General features: G+C 24.8%; 1 protein-coding gene across 2 annotated transcripts in view; it reads left to right on the forward strand.

Annotated features, from left to right (window-relative positions):
* The window catches only part of LOC132931805 (potassium/sodium hyperpolarization-activated cyclic nucleotide-gated channel 2), a 37,482-nt gene extending 13,712 nt beyond the window's left edge, over positions 1-23,770 (forward strand). The window contains exons 2-10 of one of the 2 annotated variants that reach the window (XM_060997822.1): positions 4,825-4,988; positions 7,313-7,449; positions 7,547-7,684; positions 10,805-10,873; positions 14,673-14,822; positions 16,752-16,970; positions 17,040-17,186; positions 17,260-17,377; positions 23,127-23,770. In XM_060997822.1, coding sequence (XP_060853805.1) covers positions 4,825-4,988; positions 7,313-7,449; positions 7,547-7,684; positions 10,805-10,873; positions 14,673-14,822; positions 16,752-16,970; positions 17,040-17,186; positions 17,260-17,377; positions 23,127-23,467 — 1,483 coding nt within the window. In that variant the 3' untranslated portion in view covers positions 23,468-23,770. The remainder of the gene's footprint in view (positions 1-4,824; positions 4,989-7,312; positions 7,450-7,546; positions 7,685-10,804; positions 10,874-14,672; positions 14,823-16,751; positions 16,971-17,039; positions 17,187-17,259; positions 17,378-23,126) is intronic. The other variant, XM_060997823.1, reaches the window with a different exon arrangement.
* The last annotated feature ends 1,959 nt before the right edge of the window (positions 23,771-25,729 follow it).

Below are 25,729 nucleotides of genomic sequence, written 5' to 3' on the forward strand. Positions count from 1 at the left end.
ATTTAAATATTTGCTACTCGTCTTTACATTTGAAAATGTATTCAATTTAAATAAATTAGTAACTTGTTTTATTGAATTGTATTGCTGTAATGCTGTACAAATACATGCAAATTAAAATAAACTCATAAACCATAAAATATAGACATCAAGTGGAATCTATCATTTTTGTAGATAGATGGATACAAAAAATTGATACCACACAATATTTTTTAAATTTGACATAATGATGGATGAATATGTGTTGTAATAATGTATTATCAATAACAGTATGTAACTTAAAAACTAAAAAAATACTTATAATGTTTAATATTGATTTTATAACAGTACATAATTTAATTTATAATAATGCTATTAAAAATATTTAACAATTATGCATGATGTGTTTTCTATATAACTGTATTTTTTGATTTAAATTTTATATGAAATTATAGGCAAATTAATTATTTCTATAATCTTTTTGGTGGTAGATTGGTATCGAAAAACATGTATTTGGTGTAATGTAATTGTTTTTAAAGCTGTTTTTTTTTTTGTTTAATCCTTTGGAATCCTTTGGATTTTTTGTTCAAAAGTTAATAATACTCCAGTAATATTGATATTTAATATTGTGATTATAAAGTATTCGTTTCTAATTTTTTTTTTGTTGTTATAAAAGGAATTTTTTACTGGATAAATACATTATTGAAATGTTATGATTTAGGAATGAACGGTATCAAATATTATGTATGATTATTTACATTTTGATATCGGTGACATTAACATAAAAAAGTGTGTCAGTCAATATGAAAATACAATAAAGTTTTCTCTTTAATTTATGTACAGATATAATTAATGTATATATATATATATATATTGTGTAATATGTGCTATTTGTTATAATTTTCACAAAAACCATTAATTTCGTAACTAGTTTCAAATAAATAATTCATAATAGATATACCTACTTATATATATATATATGACAATTAGTTAAATTCTTGAGTACAATTTTATGTACTCTCAGATAATTAACCAGATAGTTAGTTACTATTTAATTATAATTGTATTTCCACCATTAACTAAACATTAAACCCTGTTTTATGTTTCTGTAAATCATAAAGTATTTATAAAGTTTGAACATTTTAAAATGTATACAAACTACAAATTAACTAATAGCAATAGGTCATTGTAAGACTTACGTATTTAATTAATTCATATACACATAATATGTTATATATATCAACAATACAAATATGTAATAATTGTCAGTTACGAAATAATTGGACCTGACTGCCAACCAGAAAACGTTATATCATTTCTCAAGTGCACCGAAATAGAAAAGTAAATTTAACATAAATAAATGCAATAGTTTAGTAATCACATATTTTTATTTTATAATCATAACATTTGTAGTAAATTTATGTAAAATATAATATTATGTAAAGCTAAAGCCACCTATTATCAAAAATTGTGTAAAAAATGAAAATAAGTCTGTTGTAATGCTTATTTTAAGTCTTAGTATTAAGTCTATAAAATTATTTTGCAATGGACAACAAAATGGAAGTTATATATGTAAACGATTATGAAGATAAATTTATAATTTATAAAATTATTTTATTAGGTATAATATTAAAACTTCGAAGTAACTTTATACTCTATTGATGGTATGTAATTATTTAGTTAAATTGATTGTCAATCGTAATTTAGAATTATTTTCATACAAAATTATATGGTATATAAATATGTATATATTACATATTTTTAAATGTATAGATAGGTAACAATATAAGTACAAAGAAATTTGTAAATAAGTTATTATGATGGTAAGCTGACTGTGTGAAACTAAAGTGATTATTACGGACAAACGATTTCAAAAGTTTTATGTAATCTGTGTTATAAATTGTAATGGCCGATCGAATTTCAGTGGCCATCATGTTTGGTTATTTTTATGGTTGTTCATAAGTAATTAGTCAATCGTCTGTACTTAAAACATTGTCAGTGAGTTACTTCTCTCAACACCTTGAATTAGTTTGTCATTTTTTTGTCAAACAATAACTTCAAGGTCAGTATGTGTTACGTACACCATCATAATGAGACTACTTAGTGGCCATACAATTATTATTAAAGCAACGGTAAATTTGAAGACAAAAATATGCTTTAATAAATGAGTCATTAAAAATATGTGAATGTTTCCGTAGGTCGTAGCTATCCAAATAATTAGGAAAGTGCATGCGTACATTATATATACTTCCCTTCGCCTTGCACTTTAGAGTAGCATTATTTTTAACCCTTATTTCCGAATGACCTTTGTTGTCAAGTATTCTAAATTGCAATAGTGTATTTTTTTCATTTCTGCAACGTGAACACAGGAATCCGAGACATCTTCTTCTTAGGTGGCCAAACCGTGTTTGTCAATGTTCTTCTCTCTGACCAGCATACTCTGCTAACAAAAAAAAAAAAGAAAAAGAAAAAGAAAAAAGAAACAAATAAATAACCATCTGTGCACGTTTCTCAATGGCACGTCCTTTTTATTTAAATGTATTCGTCAGCTTGCCCGAGCAGTTCCTTTTAATCTAAACTCATTGTAAACTAGTTTTTTCCTGACAACCGCTCAGACCCAAACATCTTATCCTGTTTGGAAAATTCATATCATATTTGAATACATTTTTATTTGCAAAAATTAAAAAAACTTCATGCCTAGGAGATGTATTAATATAAATTGTTGTCAGAAGAAAGTAATATTTTGATTAGTCAGAATGTCTATAAAAACAAAATCATATTAAAAATTGTTTTAGACATTTAAAGTGTATCAGTAAGCACGTATAGTACTATATTTATGTAGGTACATAAACATAATTTACTTTTAAAGTCTCATTCGATTTGAAGTCTATTTTTGTCTACTGTTTATTTATGTACAATTTATATATGATGCGAGTATGTTTTATAAATATTTGATTATACAATGTAAATACAGTACTTTTCAAATTGAATTTCATATATTTAAGATTTAATTTTGAAATACTTAATTGTACTTTGAACGAAATAAAAGTAGTGTAGATATATATATATAATGTATATATATATATATATTCATAATATTATATTTGTTCATGTCAGTGATTTAAAACACGTGTTCGTGTTTTTTTTTTAAGGAAGTCTGCAAATTTTTAAAATTAATGGTTAGTGAAGGTCTAATAAGTTCACGGACGTCATCCATTAGCTTAAAAATAGTATGTTAATATGACAACTGCAGTGGATGTACCGCATTCACATGTATGTGTTTTGTCTATGTATTATAGTCTACAATAATACATTGATGAGACATTTTTATTTAAAACAATTTCAAACGTCCTAATGTACATGTGACCTACACATCATAATATACTATCTTAATAGAAAATAAATAACTTCATAAACCTAATTATAATATTATAATATTTATAATCTAATTATAAAAGTTAACAGTTATGTATTAAAAACAATGTGATCTATTAGTGTTCATAATTATAATGTTTAATACAATATTGAACAATCATAAATAATAATAATAATTTATAATCATAAGCACAATGCACATGGCATACCTACATTTGCATTGATAAATAATAAACAATTTTTGCAATTAAGAATCTAGTAATCAATTAAGACTATGTGAAAAAAATTAACGATCATTTAATTTGTATTATTACTATAAATTATGATTTTAAATCTAAAAAATAGTATTTATACGCAATAAAATATGTTTATAATATATAAGATTCAATGAACAATATAATTATTTTTTTTCATTTCTTGTCTTTTAAGATTTAATTTCTATCTATTTGTTTTGAATTTTACCATCATATAAAACTTAATTATTATATGATAGAGAGGTGACACATGGAGACAAAATGAAACAATTTGTTTGTTTTAAGTGCCAGTATTACCACATTTTATTGGGTATACGATTTGTTTAAGCAGTTAAAATTTATTTATTTTTATTTATAATTTGATGTTAAAAGGAACCGTTTTGAATTTGCCAACACAAATTTATTAATTGTTCGAATTTATTATACTTAAAACAATAAGAAAAGAATAATAATTATATTTTTTTTTTAATAATTCATCTGGTGTTTTTAGTACGTTAAAATTAATAGCTGGGAATTAATGTTACTTCACAGTTGCTAACACTCACATAATTATATTTTGAGTAATATATTAATTATAGTGTAGGTATTGCATATTATTAATTATAATGTATATGATACTGTGATGATATACGATAATAATATGTAGATGAACATACTTATTTATAAATATTATTTTAAAACTGAAATAAGCATTGAAATAGTTTTATTTATTAGATATATTAAATTGTTCCACACATATCAGTATTTGTCGTAGTTATACGATTTTATTTGTGATATAATTAGTACAAAAAATCCATATGCAAATTATTTTATTATTCTATTGTTCATGTTAATTGATTATTAAAATATTAAAATAAATAAATATTAAAAAATATTCATAAATATTTTATTTTTTATAACATTTCTAAGTTTAAAATGCCCGTATCACATTAACAGCGTTTTTTAATTTTATTTTTCTGATTATATCAATTTTTCGGTTTACTAGTGAAATCAAATATCTAACAATGAATTTCTATCTTGGTTATATGCAGTAGAATAAATTACATTTTTCAAACGAAATAAACTTCTTTCTCATAATTGAAAATTACAGAATTTTATACACGAACTTTAATATTTACTTACTCTAGTTGTTTATGCAAGAGTAAATGTAAACTCATTACATTTATGTAAATTATTTGTGTAATACTATTTGTTAAATAATTTTATGTTTTTGTTGCAGGTTTTATTGGGATTTGTGTATGCTTCTGTTATTGGTTGCCAATTTGATTATACTTCCCGTTGGAATATCTTTTTTCAATGACGATTTTGATACGAGATGGATAATATTTAATTGTTTATCGGATACAATATTTCTTGTGGACATTATCGTAAACTTTAGAACGGGTAACAATACTAATTATATTTGAGATAAACTTAGATTATGATAATATACAATTAGATGGTTTTAATAAATGGTGATGTGAAATGTGGAACCTGTATTACTAAGTTTCTCAATTAAAATTTTTTTTCTTTGTTAATAATTATGCTTAATGAAATTATATGGTTTTATGATTTTGCACGTATTATGAATATAGTTTTTGCTTTATTAATATGATTAATATGAATTAATAATAAAAATATACATGTTGGGTATCTATATTCGTATATATAGTAATGTGTCGGGTTATTTGTACGGACATAATAAAAACATGGCTTTGAACCCAACTCAGATTACAAAAGTTATTTTAAAATTGTAAATTTTCATTTTCTAATAAATTAATTCACAGTTAATTGTAAATATAAATAAAAATTAAAAAAAATTATTAAATATGATTTAAAAATGACTATTAACATAGAACAAATAATAACATATTATAACACATAATACTTACCTGAATAACAACTTTTAACGAATGCAATTATTATAAATTTAAAAAAAAATTGTGCTTTTTTTAAACAAATAATGTATTTTAAAGTTTCTAGTATTATCATTTAATACCATATATTTTATCAAGAGATATTGTCAAAATTTTATATTTATATAGTTGAAGTAAAAAAGTAAAAATGTAACTATGTCAACATTTTGCCATAGTTTAAAGCTTAGAATGTTTTTTACAAAATAATGATAATACTACAAATTTAAAATAATGGTTTATTTTAAGTTAATTTTTATTTAAATGATGATTTATTAAATGTAAATTATGTAGTACTTTTATTTTATTAAGTTACGTACATTAACTATTTTTTTTTTTAATTGAAATTTTAAAAATGTTATTAAATTAGTTGCTCCCACTCTGTATGTGAATTTAAGCTTAAATGTTACTGTCAATATATTAAAATTAATTTTTAAATTGAAATTATTTAAACTCTGTTTCTATGATAAACATGAAACATTTATTATTTTCTATTAAAAATTTATTAATTTAAAAAAATTAAATGGATTGTAATTTTATCAAAAAAATAACTTATTAGGAAGTGGCATACACTGATTTTTATGAAAATGACGGATCAATTTGTAGTATTAATGTATTATCATAGAATATTTCGTTAAGAAATTAACGTTGACCTATCATAAATTATAATACAAGGATATACAAATTGTAATTATTTTAGTTATGCCACTCGAGTATTATGTAATCATACTTCAAATTTTAAATGTTTTTATTTATTTAGAATATTAAATTCCACGACCTTCGCATTGTAGTGACGTAGGTTTACTATTTTATTATAATATACTTTTAAATTTTTATTTCTTTATTTTTAATCATAATTTACTGTAAATTCAATATAGTATTGGGATGTATGTTAAGTTAGATTATTTTGGAAAAATTTTCAATAATATTTCATATTGTAGAAAAAAATTATTATTTAATTTATTAGAATTAGGATGCTAAGAAGATAAATAACTTATCTAACTATTGATTAATTTTGTTAGAGTATTTTGTTTCACATTATTAAGTAGTAGTGTTTATGTACATTCAATTTAAATTGAAAATTTGTAACCTTCCTATCCTAACTGGATAAGAAATTGTTTTAGTATTACATTTTTTCTGTGTTTGAGAAAGTAGATTACTGACTGTCTGGTTAGTTTAATGTCATTAAGCATTTTTTTTTTTTGAATATTTAAAATGTGTTCTTAAGATAAAACAACTCAAGTATTACTACTACCTTATATCAGCATGATGCATAGAGTGGTAATCTAAAAAAGGTTATGAAAATTCATAAACAAATTCAATATGGGACACGTTGTTACAAACATATTTTTAAATTTGTTAGAAGTAACTTTGTGATATGGTTATTAGATATAGATTATTAGTATTGAAGGGTTAATAGTTGATATTTCATGTTCTATAAACTATTTTAACGTTTTAAGATATGCATACATTTAAAACATTATTGATATTCAATTTAATTAAGTAGGTAACTGATCGGTAGTATTAATAGGAGTCAAATATATCTTGTTGTTGAATAGATAACTGCAATGAGTATGCTAAATTTAAATTTAATGATAAATATTTACATGATATTAAAATCGATTCTGAGCAGAGACTGTCAATCGGTCGATATTTCTAAAGATATTTTATTAAATATTTACATTAATTTTGCAAACACAGCGTGTTTGATTAACTATTATTTTAACAAAACATTTAACTGAGTTATATAACTTTTATTGGCAGTATGTATTTGATGGAATTTTTTTAAGGAATTTGTATCATATTATTTTACAGGTATTTTACAAACTGACAATTCTGAACAAGTGATATTAGAACCAAAATTAATAGCTAGAAACTACTTAAGATCCTGGTTCTTCTTGGATTTAATTAGTTCCCTTCCGTTGGATTATCTATTTCTTATGTTTAATCAGGTACCAAACTACCAAATTGAAAATAATGATTTTTAAATTAGTCAAACCTTAATAATTAAATTAAGTTAATCGATATGTTATATGTTATAATATACAGGATGTAGGCGAAGGCATACAGATTTTACACGCGGGTCGAGCTCTTCGTATTCTCCGACTTGCGAAGCTACTCAGCTTAGTTAGATTACTCCGCTTATCAAGACTGGTGCGCTATGTGAATCAATGGGAAGAAGTATATGTAAGTAAAAAAAAAAATTTAATTGAACATTAATTTGGTATATACTTGTATATTTAAAGTATGTAGATGTATAACAATCACGGTCGATTAGTATTAGACATTATTGGTAGTATTATAATATGAAAAAAGATATTATATAAACATATTATACGATATTACAAAAAATCAAAGATTGCCAGTTGTATGTTGCTCACAATTTGTTCCTTTGTATTTTTGATTTTATCACGCTGATAATTTTATAAGAAAACGTTATAATCTAAATGTTTATAAGATAATAATAATAATGACTATAATAATAATAATAAATTAAAATACTCTATCAATTGCTTTATAAGAAGCATGGATTAATTTTTAAAATGGATTTCTTTAATATTACAAAAACTATATTTATATACGTTTTAAAATATGTTAAATTAGCTATATAAAATTCTATTATAATATATTAGAAACTAAATATATTATTCACTTTAGTATAATCATTTTTGATATAAAATTTAAAATTATCTTGTTGATAACATACAGTTCCTAAACTAACTATGTTTATATAACAACAGAAAGTAATCGTAAGGTAGTGGTTCATACTACGATATTTAAATAATGTCACAAAATGTAAAGCTGGCATTATGTACATAAGTACATACTAAAAAAAAAATAATTGATTAAACTACTAAAAACTTTTCATCGATGCTTTTTTTTTTTAATAATTCTTTAAATTTTTAAATTAAATTTAAAATAATTTAACAATATGTACACAAGTTAAAATAAGAAACACGTATGGTAAGCCGTAGGCGATTATTTAAATTTAACACTCTGAGGAAACTCAGGCCTTAACTTAATAGCACCCCCAATTTCCTAAATTTAAAGTGAATGCTTCATTAATTTTCGAAGAATCAGTTTTTTTTTTAATTCACCAATTTATGTAAAAAAGAAATAACAGGTTAGCATTTTATTGTAATTATGTTATTATATTTTTATGATGATTTTACAATGGTCATTCATTATATTATTATGAATTATTGTTATTTAAAAATTTTTTTTTGTCATTATAACCTAAAATTATTACAAATATTACGACTAACTGTTATAAAATAACAATTATGTACCTACATTTTAAATTAATTTAGTATTTTGATTCTTTATAGTCTTTTATAGAGATTTTTTAAAATTTCAATTATTAAAAGTTAGAAAAAAATTGTTTTAATTATAAAAATAGTTTATTCGTTATTTTTAACTTTTCAGAAGGGGTAATAATTATTACGTGTATGGTACTACATACATAATAATGGCTTAGGTATAAAATATATTAATCTCTTAATATTAATTATATATTTTAACCTTCTGTATAAATCATAATTTATAATTTAAAAATTTAACAAACAAATCTTTTTCATATTCCTGGTTATAATATTACGAACAGAAAAAAATAATATTGAACGATATAGACTATAGAGTAACACGTTTTTGCTACCATCATTAAAGGTATTAAGTTCAATACGTTATTATTATTGAGAAAAATATTTAAATTTATTCAATGTTGAATAGCATTTTTTTACGTAAAATTGTAATAACAAAGCAATTAAAAAATCAATTTTATACTTAAAAATAATTTCGCAATCAGTTGATCCCATTAAATAAATAAAAAATAGTGTCTAGTCATTTCATTGTAAATAATTTACTTCATAATAACATAACACAATTAATTGATAGAAAAATACTTCATCACATTGGAACAGTAAACATTTTACGATGATTGACTTCAGGGGTTGTTTTTGGTACCTAATAAATTGAATATAGTTCGAATCTTAATGAATAAAAATTAAGTTAGTATCTAAGTAAATAATGTCCAGTGTTTTTATAAATAATCGGGAAAAACAGAATTTTACAAAAAAATTTATTAACTCAAAAATGAAAAATTGTCGAGATATTAGTGGCATTATGAGTAAATTCGATATAAAAAATACATACGTACATACAAGGTAATAAAACAAAAAAAAAATAAAAATAAAAAGTTTAATTACTCATGTAACATATTATGAACCGTTTGTGGAAAGCAATAAATCCATTAGTGACACTTTCGTGAAAATATATATCATTTTTATTTTAACTCTTAAGATTAAACATTTAATACTAGATTGCTCATAAGTTTTTGTTGCTGAAAATTAAAAATAAAAGTTTAGCATAAAGCTCTGCAAATATTTTATCAGCGATCGAAGAGCTCAATTGTTTATTTAATTTATTGGATATTCAAAGTATTCTATTGATTGGCGCATTAACATGTTTTGTTATTTTGTGATAGTTGAACATTTTAAATATTCTACTATTACTTAATGTTGTGTTTGATCACAATTTAGTATCAGCGGGTTTGGCTATGTTTTAGATTAACCTGGATAGCAATATTGTTTTTGAATTTAAAAAATTTGATAAGTACTTGTTGTTGTTTGTAGTACTTATTATATTATTCACTATATATGTATAATATATTTTATTGGATTCTCGTCAATTCAGAAGATTTTATAATAATTGTATGTCGTTAAGCTGTTTAAACCTATATGTATGAAAGCATACTACATAGTATACTACATGTCTGTATAGTAATAGCGTGTATGTGTATAAATTATAATCGTGTAGGTTTTTAGAATTTCATTACTATAATATAATATAAATACTATATAAAATAATAGAATATCTAAATTAACTATTAGTACCTATGTTTAATGAATTTTATCGTTTTTACATGAAAAATAGAGAAATGACGGTTGTAGCTAAAGAACAAAAAATATTTTTTTTAGTTGGGAGAAACGCATGTAATTGCATGCAATCATAACCAACCCATACCCTTAATTATATTGTTTGGAAAACAGTTTAGTTTTTTCCAAGCTAGATATTTGGTAGAACAAGGAGAGCCAACTTGGTATGTCTAATTCGTATCTGTTTAAAAAGGCCAAATCGAAATAAAATAATGTTTTTTTTTTTTTATATAAATAATTAGCATGAGGCTTATATTATTATTAACCGCTAACTTGTGAGATTTAGTTTTGTTTGTTTCGACCGTAGCGTATGTTTCGCAGCACGAACACTAACATGCCGGCTTGTTTCCGTTTATTATTTTTTTTTTTGTAGATGTTAAGAATACGATCGGATATGTCATCGGGTCAACAAGGTCAGATTGAAAGCCGATCCATGATCAAGGTAATAATCGTCTGTACTCGTTTCTCCTCTTCTTCTTCTTTTTTTTTTTTTTTTGTTATTGTTGTGATAATATATATCACTACTCAGTACTCATCTATACATCACTTTATTTTTAACTTAAAAATCTGAACACGTTTTTATTATGCCGATGAAGAGGAATTTCTGTTCAGAGTTTGATACCCACCGAAGGAAAAATGTGATTTGTCGGCGATTTATTAAACGCGTTTTTCCTCCCACGTCCTATGTGGAAAATATGTGACGTGAATTACAAAAGCAGACGTGGATGGGTCATTTTTCTGTGCACACAAACACACACCATTCACATCCGGCTTCGACACATTCATTAAAACCGCAATTTAATTCATAGTGCGGTACACATTATATTACACAAAATATATTTTACATAAATTGAAACGTAACAATCAATATAATAAAATATTGTAAGTGTTGTTATCGTCATAATTAACGCACGGAGCCGCAGCTTTTGCGCCAAAATAACAATTATTGTTTCGTGCATTTTCATTGTTTGATCACCTGGTAAATATTTTGGCTGCATAATTCACACTGTATATTATACTCACTCATTCATGCTACTGAAAAGCCTTTTTCTAACAATATACCAAATCATCTAATTTAACACACTTATGCACATCATATAATTCTTCAGTGATTTTTATGTACGTTACTAATAATGATTGTTTTGTTAATATTTGGTTTTTCAAGTATACGTAACTTTTAAGTTTTTTCTTTTTTGTTTTGATGCGAATCACTGTATGGCTTATACATTCACTTTGGATGAATTATTTGTTTTTGGTAAAAATAACGCTAACAGATTGTGTTCTATATTAAGTGTATTGTATTAATTTATTTTTATGCACCCAATATAATGCATGAGTTATAATAATACTATATTATATCAAATGAGAACAGAATTAATAAATGTCTTATAATAATTATTAAATATAATTTATTATAATATTTTTTTGATAATTTCAATTACAGTATACATGTAACGCGTATATAATCACAAGATTGAAATAAGACTTTGGAAAAAATATAAATAATGGTCAAAATTTAGTTTATATTATAGGTAAAATATCTATGATATTACGTAATTATATTGTATTACCTGTACTCTGTAGTCAGTGTCTAGTCATGAATAAAAACAAATATTAATTTTTGAGTAATTCTTAAAGAACTGATAATTTATGATATCTATTACATTAATATTTAAAATTATACAAATAAAATACATAATATTATTATTATCTTCCATACTTTCGTAGTAGAAAATGTGTATTTATGATCACATAATTATTGATAACTGTATCTCAATGTGAGATACATTAGTAAACGAGTTTGTATTTCGCAAACAAAATAATATAATTCTTCACGTAAGCACCGTAGGGTTAATGGCCTTAAAACTTTTTAAAGTAGAATAATTTAATAAACTTTAAGCCTTCAAATGCATGACAATGACATCTTGTAAAAAACTTTGCTCGTAATTATATTTTGCGAAAACATTGTTTTATGATAACTTTTTATTTACGTTTTTTTTCACACAATTATTTTAACTTAATCATATTTGTAAGTGTTGGAATTTAATTCATCACATTAAATGGACTGTAAACAATTTAAACGGTAAAAGACTTTATAGGAAGGTAAAAATTCAGTTGTACATTAGCTTTTTACAAGAAGACAATTTCATATTAAACTTTAATAACCAATTATGAAAATTAAACAGCTAGTTGAACTGACGGAAATTGAATTTTAACTTATGTTACTTTTCCATGTACATATATATTATATGATTTTTAACTTTTTGTGAAATTGTGTAATTATATCTATAATATACTCATTCAATATTCAAGTTTTATCATGCTAAATGTTTTATTAATTAATATTTTCATTATTCAACAAACATTTTTAGTTTCATTATTGTACAGTTTAAATACTAAAAAAATAGTATAATGTATAAAATAAAATGTGTTAGTGAAGTGAACATAATTCTCACATTGAGAATGAGTAATAAAAAAACTAAACTAAAAATAACTGGTTCTGGAACACAAACCTATAATAAAATTAGAAAACAGAATTGAATTTAAATGTTTTCATATAACCGGAATCTTACTTTTGAATAAAAAATATACGTTTTGATTATGATTATTATTTATTTTATTTTTATTTAACTTTTTCGGGTTTATGAAGTTCTTTGATAAACTGAAATTATTTTTGTTTGGAATAATAGAGACGTTCATTTCTACATAAATATTAAAATTTAAATAGCTATTTAAAATATTCACATTTTATTTTGATATACATATACTCGTATAATATATATATTTATGCATTTATTATTATTTTATTTATATATAAACTATTAAACAAATAATGATGTATTTATTTTTTAACAATGAATTTTATTACACAATTTATAATATGTTTTTAGAATAAATATAAGTGTTGTAGAAATACAGTGGCATTAGTATATTCTTGAATGAATAGATATTCCGATCAAGGCACATTGGCGAGGGCATGTATAAATAAAAAAAAATTATATATATATATATAAAAGAGTTTTTTAATATTGGCTTTAATTGGAACCTTAACTTAAACCCTTTATTTATATTTTTTTTTATAAACTGTAAAATTGTAATGAATTAATTGAGCACCAAAATCAGAACTGGAGCCGAAAAAAAAACATAAGATACCAGTCTCTGATAATATATATTTAATATTCTTATCTCAAATACTGTAAAATAATTTATCAAAAATATTAAACTATAATAGTTTGCATATTTTTATGACTATTGAATATACTATTTCTACAACGAAGGTTTTTCTAAAAATATTCTAAATATACCTAACTTTTATCATCGATACAAAATATTAAGAATGTCTAATCAGTTAATGGGTTTAAAATTGTTTGTTACAGTATACTTTAATATATTTTTTAAATTATTTATGAGTATTATCATTATTTTAATACCTTAATTTTGTTCATTGACATTTTTTTTTCCAAATGTATTAGTTTGTGTACGCTATTTTATGTAAATGGTACTATTTTTAAGTCTTGAGAGCAATTATTACGTTTTTTTTCATTATTATTATAACGATTTAAACTAAAATATTTTTAAATTTTTTAATAAAACACGCCACATTAGGTTAAACTTTCTAAACTTAATAACAATTAATTTAAATTTTAAGTATTTATACAAAGTAGGTGTAGATATAATAAATTGTATTTTAATTAAAGCAAAACTGTTGTAAATATTGAATTTATAACAATCATTGTATAATACAATTTTCGATTTTCTTAAATAGTAATGATGCATTTGACACAGTACCAGAACAATTTATCTACATTTTACAATCAAAAACATATGGCACGTAAAACTTTTATTTTAGAATACTTTCACTACTGTTGTTATTTCTATTAAATAAAAACAAATCGTTACAAAAATAAAAATAAATTTATAAAAATTGCTTGAGAACGTGATATAGAGAAATAGTTATTTGTGTTTATAATAAATTATATTTTATGTACATTATTTTAAAATAAAAAGATATTATTTTAAAAATATTTTCAACCCGTGGAAATTGACGTTAAAATAAGTAATAAACCTTTTTTTCGGTAATAATATAGAATAAAATTGAATTGCACCAACGCTTGTGTATAATAGTGTGTTTTAATCATTATTAATAAAATACATATTGATTTACTAAGTGACACTTAACAAGAATGCAGGTATTATTAATCGTCTTCATTTACATAATAATATTATTATCATCATTATAGTTCCTGAACATGGCCAGTGTGTTTATGAGGATATTCAATTTAATATGCATGATGTTACTCATTGGACATTGGTCTGGATGTCTACAATTCCTCGTTCCTAGCTTACAAGGATTTCCGGCCAATTCGTGGGTTGCTATTAACGAGTTACAGGTAATTAATTTTTTTATTATTTTCACTAAAAACAATATAATTTTATTAAATTCAAAAAAAAAATAAATAAATCGTGAATGATATTATAACATTGTATAAATATAATATTGAATAAAATAAATGTTTGAAGTAAGATATATTTTAATGGATTTTAATGGCTTGTAAGGATAATAATATAATAATAATTAATAATACAATAAATATAAGTTTTATATCATAGGAATATGCAGCAATTTATTATCTTTATTTTCTGATTATGTTAACATGTTTTATTGCAAGTTACTCCATAATTTATTTTATTTTATTTCTCAAAAGTGTATTATAATAATTATAACAAATATTATTATTGTACTTTCCTAATATTTGCAATATAAGCGAAGTTTAAATTCATCAATATAATAGTTGTAAAATTGATGATATTAATATAAATAATTCGTTTTAAATATTATTAAAAGTGACACTTGGATGGGTTAAATTTGATTGATATTAGCACTTTAATAACAAATTCAAATACTTTTATGAGTCAGTAAAACTATTACTATAGGTTAAGTTCTTGTTGAAAGCTATATGAAAATATTTTTGAAAGATAAAAACGCAATAATTAAAACAATTTTTATTATGGGTTGCATCTTTATACAGCTATTAATTGTGCAAAGTCATAATACCTACTTTTAAATTAGCTGTGTCAGTTCAGCAATGTCATATTTTTATAATTATTTTATTATATTTCCTGTTTAAATTTAATTTTGATGAACACCAGACCTACTGTGAATCTATGAATCAATTAAAATTGCATTTTAATTATACTATATAATTGAAATGTATTATGTCACTTAAACATGTCAAGAATTTATCAACATTTTTCAGACATGAGTACCTATATATTACTATGTAATGGTATACACTATACATGTATAATACGTGTAGTGTAATTATATGTTATTTAATATTTGATCAGTATCCTTATGAAGTCTTAAATTCGTTTCAAATTTAATGTGCATTTTATTAATATCTATAAAGTGTGTCGAAAACCTAAACAATGATTTGTATTGTAGAACTATCGTATATGATTGCGTAACTACACTTTAAATTAAAACCAGCAATTATGTAAAAAATAAATGTTGTACACTATAATAATGTATGTAAATATAGACTATTTTATTAAATATAGTTTATATAGTATATATTGTATAATAAAACGCTAATTAAAAAAAAAAATTATCATGGATTTTATATTACTTATTTTATTTTTATTATAAATAAAGTAAGATTAATTGATGAAACGTTAATTAAATTTATTAAATAGGCTGAAATTATGACAAGCTTTATTTAAATACAAAATTAATACTTATCATCATTAATATATAGTTTATTTAATCATGTTTATTTAATTATTTTTGAGGATCGGAAGCTTCATAGTATATATAAAATAAAACTAAGTTAATGAAACTGGTTGATTTAATGTAAAAACACGACATTTGTAAAAAACCTCCCGAATATCAAAATCGTATCGATTTTAAAAGGATAATGAATCTAATAATTTAATTTTTTTCTCAATAGATTATTTTCGTGAACTGTTAATTGAAATTCTCTTAAAAATAACTTTTTTTAATATAAATCAATTCAGCAGAGTAATTTTAGGTTTCAGCATTTTTTTTTTTAGATTTACACGAATATGGTTATTTAAAAAAGATCTAGTTGGAAAATGTTGATTAAACTATTTTAAGAATACCTATTACCTTTTTTACCTGGAAAATTACCGTAAAACTATGTTAATCATTTTTTAGTTTGCGTTAAATACCAAATCTATTTGTAGACTATTTAAAGAATACACAACAAAATGCTTTTAAAGGCGTATATTATTATGTTTATTTTATAGAAGTATAAAATTAAGTTTAATAATTATGCTGTTAATATAATATGTTATAGGACGCCAATTGGGCAGAACAATATTCGTGGTCCTTGTTTAAAGCCATGTCGCATATGTTGTGCATTGGTTATGGTCGGTTCCCTCCACAGTCGTTAACTGACATGTGGTTGACAATGTTGTCCATGATTAGTGGAGCCACGTGTTATGCTTTATTTTTGGGGCATGCTACTAATTTGATACAAAGCTTGGATTCATCCCGTAGACAGTATCGTGAAAAGGTTTGATAAGTCATACAGTACTAATTTATATGATTTGATATTTGCAAACTTGTCTGATTTCTATAATAGGTTAAACAAGTAGAAGAATATATGTCGTACAGGCGGCTGCCATTAGATATGCGCAAGAGAATAACAGAATACTTTGAGCATAGGTACCAGGGAAAGTTTTTTGACGAAAAGTGGATATTGGACGAAATGTCCGACAAATTGCGTGAGGTAAGTGTGGTAGATTATTGATCAAATTGTATTTAAAATTTGTCAAATGTGAATCTTGCATTTTTAAATTTAGGACGTTCGAAATTACACTTGCCGGAGGTTAGTGACAAATTTGCCATTATTGCAGAAAGCTGACACCAACCTTCTTACTGAATTGACTGATTGTTTAGAGTTTGAAATGTTCCAGCCTGGTAATTTTTTTATGTATTTTTTACTCGTAATTTTTCTGGGAAAACAATAGGTAATTTTTTGTTTATTTTTTGTTTTAAACACTGTGTTTTTTAACGAGAAACGCAATGATGGCAGGGTAGTTTAGTGAAGAAAGGGGTGACAGAAAACAACAGCGTACTGCAATAGTATGCAAGATTTAACGATTTTCAAATAAGAAATTCTGCTCGGGGCTGGGTGATAGATGGCCTAGCTGCAGGCAGGATGAAAGAAGAGTGGGTAAAAAATAATAATAAAAAAAAAACGTACAAAAGTAAACACACGAGGAAAAAATGCGTAACTATCTCTGTGAAGAGAATGCAAAATAATTCATTTTCGAAACAGTATGCGCGACATGAGAGTTGTGCTTTAAGCACACGTAGCATTTTTGTGAGTAGTTGGATATTGCAGGGTAGTCTGCTCGTGGTTGACTGATCGTGTAATTTAAAGATCTAAATATGTAAGACAGTAACATTTATAGTTACGTATTATGAATATAGCACCTAAGAATTGTACAATAAAACAATTTATGTGCGCTTATAAAATCTCAAGTTCAAAGGACTCAAAAATTACTGAAACTATTGATTTTATCAAAACGTCATGCACAATGTTAACTATAAATTAAAATTAATTAAAAAGATATTTAGTTATTTCAATGAAATTACATATTTTATGTTATGTCATATGTACCCTATACTCAACATTATAATAATATATAAATGTATTTAAAAATAACTGTTATTTAATATGATATTATAATATGTCTTATTAAAAGTAAACTATTGATATTGAATAATAAAAAAAAAAATCGAATAGTTCAACAATTTAATTTGTGATTAAATGATCGACTAATGGCTATAGAGGAATATTATATTCCTTATATTCTGATAATTATTAACCACTCAATGTTCAATTTAGTAAACAATTATAATAAATTATTATTCTATGCCGTATGTATTTTGTGCACCTATCTTACATAATAAATAATATATGTACAAATTAGAGAATATATTGTTATTTGATCCTATTGTTAACTTATAGTTTCCAGATTACATTAGACTTCACATTTGGCCATCCAATAACTTGTTTTACATATCTAATGAAGCACTATAATTTAACGTTATAAATGTTGACTAATTGTTAAATTAAACTGGATATTATATTGTACAACAAAGACTAAATATTATTGTTATCAATAATTGTATTTCATGGTAAAACCTATATGAGCATATTAACGCTTGAAATTGTAAAAAACCGAAACACTAAAATAATAGTGACGTTTTATCCTGTTCAATAATTCTATAACGTACTAGAACATTTCGATAGTTTTAATTCCAACTTAAAAAATGTTTTCTAATCAATTTCGATTTAATAATGAACGTATTGATTTCTGGATTTCTTCTACCAGTTGATAAAATGGACTTTTTCGCTTTAAAAATAGTATTACGATATATCACCAGGAAAAGCCTAAAAATAAAGCCACCTTGGGATTCGATTTCTTTTCTTCTTTAAACGATAACGTTTATCGGTTTTACCATCAATATTATTCGCTGACAAGTATAAAAAAACTACATTATCGTAAAAAAATAAATCCATCTTAGATTTCGAAGTGAATGGTCTTAGTAAAATATATGTGGCATTGTATTTAAAACTCTTAACCTTTTAAAGTTTTGTACAAAAAAAAAAAAATATATATTCAAATCTTGTGCAGATACCATATAGTTAAAAATAATCCATAGAAAAATGTGTATGTTTAAAAACTTGCGTAGTATAGAATTTGTACATGGTAAATCACTACATGTTCAAAGAATGTCGTTACGAGAAGTCAGAAAATGTTTATCTGAGAAGGACGTGTGTGCTGTCCGTGGTTTGTCAAATTTATATAAAAGCTCTATAATAACTTAACAACAGCAAACCCATCTGGCGGTAAATAGGTGAATTCTCCCAGGGAAAAACCCGTGTAACCTAATCTCATGATGCATTCATTGTGACAGCGGTCAGTTTGGCTATATTTTCTTTCCTCATATTTCGATACCCTTGAGTTAAAAAGAATGTTACCTGAAACTAAAATGCCAACATCGTCAAAGTTGTTTTCAAACCTTTTTTCTTATTATTTAAAACAAATATGTATAATCTACGCAGCTTTTAGACGCACAATAAGAAAATAAGATAATATTAAAACGAAAATATCAGATATGAGGTAGGGGCTTATCGTAACAGAGTTGCATAATATCAATAGTTACTTTCAATTTTTATACATTTTTTTATAATTTATATTTCTTTAAACGATGACTGTTTTGGAAGCTACACATTTAATTTGTAAAAATTTATAAAATTATTAATTTATAAATATATTATTGTATGTATATTGTATACGTGATTATTTAACGATATATTTTCAATCGTGAGAACAACATAATCAATAGCTGAAATTTGTTAGTACTTACAATATTTTTTGCATTTGTTGACGCTTGTCTTATTTTAAAAGTGTTAATTTAACATTACGAAAAGTATTCTTTTTTTAGGAATCATTTATTCAGATAATTTAAGATATATGTAATTTTAACAATTTATATTAACCCTTCTATTTTTAGGAGAAATTACTATAAGCTATACATTTATGAATTTAAAATTAGGTAATTTCATATATATATTTAATATTAATGAATAAATATTAGATATTTTTTTTGTACCTATTTAAAGTTTTAAAGTTATGTTAAGAGAAATCTGTTGAATTGAAATAGGTGCTATTTAATAAAATACACAAGCATGACGCACTCTAACTCTAATCTATTCTGTACTCGAATCAAATCAAATCAATAAAACATACAGTATTTAGTACATTTTTTAAATAAGTACACTTAATTTGGTTAAAAATACGATGATATTTCGTCGAATTTTATACCCTAAGACTCTTATAACCTTTTTATCTTTTTTAATATAAATTTGTACTTTTTTGTCTTATATTACTATTTTTGATATACATGCAAGTTTTATTTATTTTGTTTGTGTTTATGATTGCAACTGTAATCGATATAAACTTTATAAAAATATTTACCTGAGAAATTTAAAATACCATCAGAATTAATCTCAATGGTTACTAGTAATAATATTAGTAATATTTAGTAGAATTAAAATATAGTATTAAATAGTAGTTGTATTAAAAGTATTATATTATAGTAGTGTACAATGTACATATTGCTATTCTACTAATATTATTATATATTATATCGATGGAGTAATGCAGCTGAAATGTTTGAGTATTTTATGAATAAATTAAAAATTTATCAAAAAAAATTGGATTTTTAAAGGGTTGTGTAAATATTAAAAATTCTTTCATCAAAGAATTTAGTAGTTAACATAAATAAACAATAAGTTAAATAAAAAAACTTAGTTTTAGAAAAAAATATTTTATGTATGTCATATTTTTTTCTATAAATTAAGTACATACATAAAGTAGGTAATAACAATAGGTAATATAAATAATAAATGATATTTATAATCATAAAACAAATATTATTTTATAAAATTACTATTGAATTTTACAGTTATTTACATGTTTTTTTTTAAACGCTATTTCAGTTGGCACAATAATATTATAATGTTAATACGAACTTTTTATTTTGATATGCACATAATTTATTGTTGACCACCGTATGTTTTCTAAGTTGTTAGTTGAACCTGGTGTATAATTAAAATCTGAAACTGTATAAACAATAGGTTGTCGTTTTGTACGTTTTAGTTATATAATAAATAATGTATGTATAATGTGTATATCATTAGCTAATTTTACAATATGTTACATCCAAAGCTTAATATATTATGTTTATTAATGTGTGAATTTATTAGCTATAATTTGTACAAATTATAACTATATTTAAACTATTCATATAATATATTTATAGATTTTTTTGTTAGTTTTTTATAAGATCTATAAGTAATATATAATTAATATTTTATTATGTTCTATGGATTTAAAGTGGCGTAAAAATACTAATTAATTAAAATATATATTGGCATCGTAATTTGCATGAACCACGGAAAACTTTTAAAATTTAAATTTAGAAAATTAGAAAATCAAGATTATTTTGTAAATTTTTACATTATACAGCATAAATTTATATATTTGACTAGTTGAATCAATTTCGTGATTGTTGTAATAAATCATAATTTTTCCTATAAAATTATATAAAAAAAATAGCCTTTTTTTATTATGTTTGTTAACATTGTGTATAAACTATAAAGTCATAAACAATATGTCTACTATCTGCTAAAAAAAGTTTTTTGTATTTTATTTTTATGCATATAAATATTTTTAAATTTATAAAATGTCTAAAATGTGTGAGTGCAATTACGAGTTTAATCAACTAGGGTATATGCATATATTGAGTTGATCGATGAAAAAAGAATTCTAGTTATCTGTATTTTTGAACGAAAACATTTATTTTGAATTACCTTAATGACTAAAGAAAACTATATAATAACAATATATCATAATACTACCACAGGTTCTGAACAAAGTTATTGGATATAATATTTATTATAAGTGCATCATACAAAATAATAACCATTGAAATTTAATGTGGCTTCGTGAGCTTAATTTTTAAAACTTCATAAGTTTAATATTGCATCAAAACATCCGAGTTGTAAATGATTAGTTTGATTCATAATTTGTAATCTTAATCAAAAGTTTTTAAGTTGATAACATACAATTTATGAGAATTACGTTGGTGAGTAATACCAAAGGATTTGCGTGTTCAAGACATATTTTATATACCTTGTGAAGTTTAACGACGTAACTTATTAATTATACATTTGACAAATTACGGGGGTAGTCGGTATTACACGGTTTATTACTCGGCTATTGTGAATACCTATTAAACGTCAATGTCAATTATTGTGGCGTATGTGTTATTTTCGCGAGGCAGTTGAACGATTAGACAATACAATAGTGCAGTTTTACGGTTTATGGACGAGTATCACAAAGTTTAAAAGTTTTAAATACATTACCGATACAGATAATACGTTTCTACGGCGATCGCTGTGCAAAGGCGAGACTCTTCGACGCACGTCCACGCGGCCATCTGATAGGATTTTTCGATTATTGTTTGACTCGAATAAGACAAAGATTTACGACACAGTGATGTGTATTTAGAGCGCCATATCCCCTCGATTCCCTACACACGCACATCCCTTACCGTCGGTCTACAGTTTTGGTCACGTGAACCTAACCCTATATACCTACGACACATTATCACAATAAATCCACGAGTTCCACCCTATCGAGTTCACGCGCGGAAGTATAACCCGTCTGGTTTGTTTCGACACTAACGAGTAATCGTTTCGATTTTAAGACAACAGTGGTGGTCCATACTATACCGAAAAAACGTGGTTTTCGGACCACTGTTTTTAAACCGTGTTACGGTCGTTGTCGAAACGTCCAAACCGAATTTACTCGCCTTATATAGTGCTCAACGGTCGCGGACGTGAACGTGTAATATTATCACGTGGGCCGTATAATATTATTATTATCTGACGTTTGGCGTTTGAACGTGTCGTCTTTTCCACGCGTTAGGTGTATCTACTATATAATATATTATAATATTACTTATATATTATTATTATTATTATTTGCTAACTTTATCATATCACTGAACTTTACTTGAGCCTCAAAGGCTATCAATATCAATAAAATATGACGCGACGGCGGTTTTTTTTTTTGTGCCTTTGCAGGTGACACGATCATGCGCGAAGGCACGGCAGCCACGAAGATGTACTTCGTGCACGAGGGCGTCGTCGAGGTGTTGGTGGCCGGCGGCAAAGAGGTGGTGGCCACGCTGAGCGACGGCAGCTATTTCGGCGAGACCTGCCTGTGGTCGTCCGGCTCTCGGCGTCCCGTCAGCGTGAGGGCCGACACGTACTGCAACCTGTTCTCGTTGTCGGCGACCGCGTTTACCCGAGTTATGGACCGGTACCCCAAGTTCAAGGACCACGTGACCTCCGTGCTGGTCGACCGCGCCAACCGGATGGCCAACATCGGCCAACGCGTGGCCGCCGGAGACACTAATCTGTGACATGGAGGAAATAATTATTACTTGTGTGACATGGAAAAACAAATTGTCACGTTGTACAGTGTTTCGGTTTTTTTTTTACATTACACCGATATTGTTGTTTTATTCTTCTCGACTACCCACCACAAACTAAATATTATATATTTGTGTGTTTTTTTTTTTTGAATTTTTTTTTTTTTGTTTTTAGTGCTGAACATTCATTATTGCCATAAGATTAATATATTTATTTATAACTATTATAATATCATACTATGTTTTACAAATTATTATTTTGATTTCAGAAAAATTAAACATAGTTATTTATAAGCTAATTGCATTTTATCTCAATTTAGTGTACATCCTTCGTAATGTTTCGATTATATATATAAAATAATAATAACAATATAATATATATATATTATATTATATGGACTGCCAGACATGAATCGACGATAAAGATGATTGTTGGTAAATAAAAGAAAAAAAATGTATAGCGATGGACCGATGAAGAAAGTGACCATCGGATAACTTCGGCACCGAACAATTGATTTGTTGTCCTTAAGGATACGAGTGCCGGTTGACGTTGAATATTGTCATCGGGTTTGTGTGTGTGGTACGGGGCTTAAGGGATCTAAACGTTAAGAAACGTACAGTGCCGTATAGGGTACATATCGTTATGTAAAGGCCTTATCACCCGTTTATTTATAGGAAATTTCGAATAACATATCCGTCAGATCATGTATTATGCGGTGTTGCGGACTTCATTATAAAAATACTTATGACTTTATAAATTTGGCCAAATGAAAAATATCTGGTGTGCTTTTTCTAATATTTAATTTCATATCGAATGAAAATAAATGAATATAGAATTACGGAAACAACAAGAATACATTATAAACCTGCGACAAAAGTTTTAACACTTTAATTTGATTTTCCCGTTGCTATATTTTTTCTGTACACAAATGTTTTTTTTTTCTGAGAAGTGTATATTGTTTCACTCCCCGTATTTATTTCATACGATTTAATAATACTTATGCCGTTGGATTGTCTTTTAGAGAAGACCTTTGAAGAATATTCAATAGTATGTAAATCAGGCGTGATCAAACATACTTAAAAATTGAAATTAAAATCGATATTGACGGAGAATTTATCAGTGAGGATAAATTAATTTGATCCACAGATCTGCAGACTACAGAATGTGAATAATTTATAGTATATAATTTATATTCCAATATTAAATTAATTATATAATATGAAACCAATATGTATTCACAGTATATTATAATGTGATTGGTAATAAAATAATTAAACCTATTCATGACTAAAATTAACTGATGTTTAGTGTACTTGTATGGTTTATTAATGGTTTTCATCAAAATGACAAGATCATATAAATTAAAAGTACTTCTGCCACATGGTTGAAAAAGTGACCTAAAATGTAATTCTTTTCAAACGGAATGCGGCGCACAAAATTGTTTAATTTAAATTTGTTCCTATATAGTTTATTGTACTCATCCAATCATTTATGAGCTGTATAATTGTTTATTTCAATGGAGAGAATAAATTAGTGACATAACAGTTCAATTAACTACACGATTGACGTCTGAGATAGCATACGATTTAGTATCTTCTAAAATAAAAACGTCTGCTTTTCGATATTATTAAAAAAAAAAATTAAATAATATATATGATTATTTATAATAAATTCTATCTTCCTAAAATATCTATATACATTCAAATAATAATATACATAAGTTAAACTTATACGGGTTTATATTGCATAAAAGTCACTTGGAAACAAAATGGAAAAAATACATTGCTATTTAGACGATATTTTTCAACCGATTACATTGGATTTCATCCAAATAGCTTTAGTATGAAACTCTCGATCGAGAACCTTCTCAATCCAAATATTTTAATATTATAAATTAAATTTTATCTGTATCTGATTGTGTGTATTTTTTAGTTGATTATAATATATCAGATCAAAGTTATAAACAAGTAGATAATTGATCAAAAGTTTAATATTTTAAAGATAAATTAAAGATATTTAATTCATTAAAATATAAGTAGAAAATTTAATAATGTGACTGACGTCCATATTTATATAAGACGAATCCATGACAAATTGATAATTATTTTCGATTTGTGTAATGGTGGTCTAATAAAATAGTTTTATAATATACTTATTTGCTTATTGAATTTGTAGAATATTTTCAATATTTGTATGTATGGATAGAAATTGAGTACACGGTCTCTAAATAAAATATCAGATTTCATTATACA

Source organism: Rhopalosiphum padi, chromosome 1, assembly GCF_020882245.1.
Source record: "Rhopalosiphum padi isolate XX-2018 chromosome 1, ASM2088224v1, whole genome shotgun sequence".
NCBI lineage: Eukaryota > Metazoa > Arthropoda > Insecta > Hemiptera > Aphididae > Rhopalosiphum > Rhopalosiphum padi.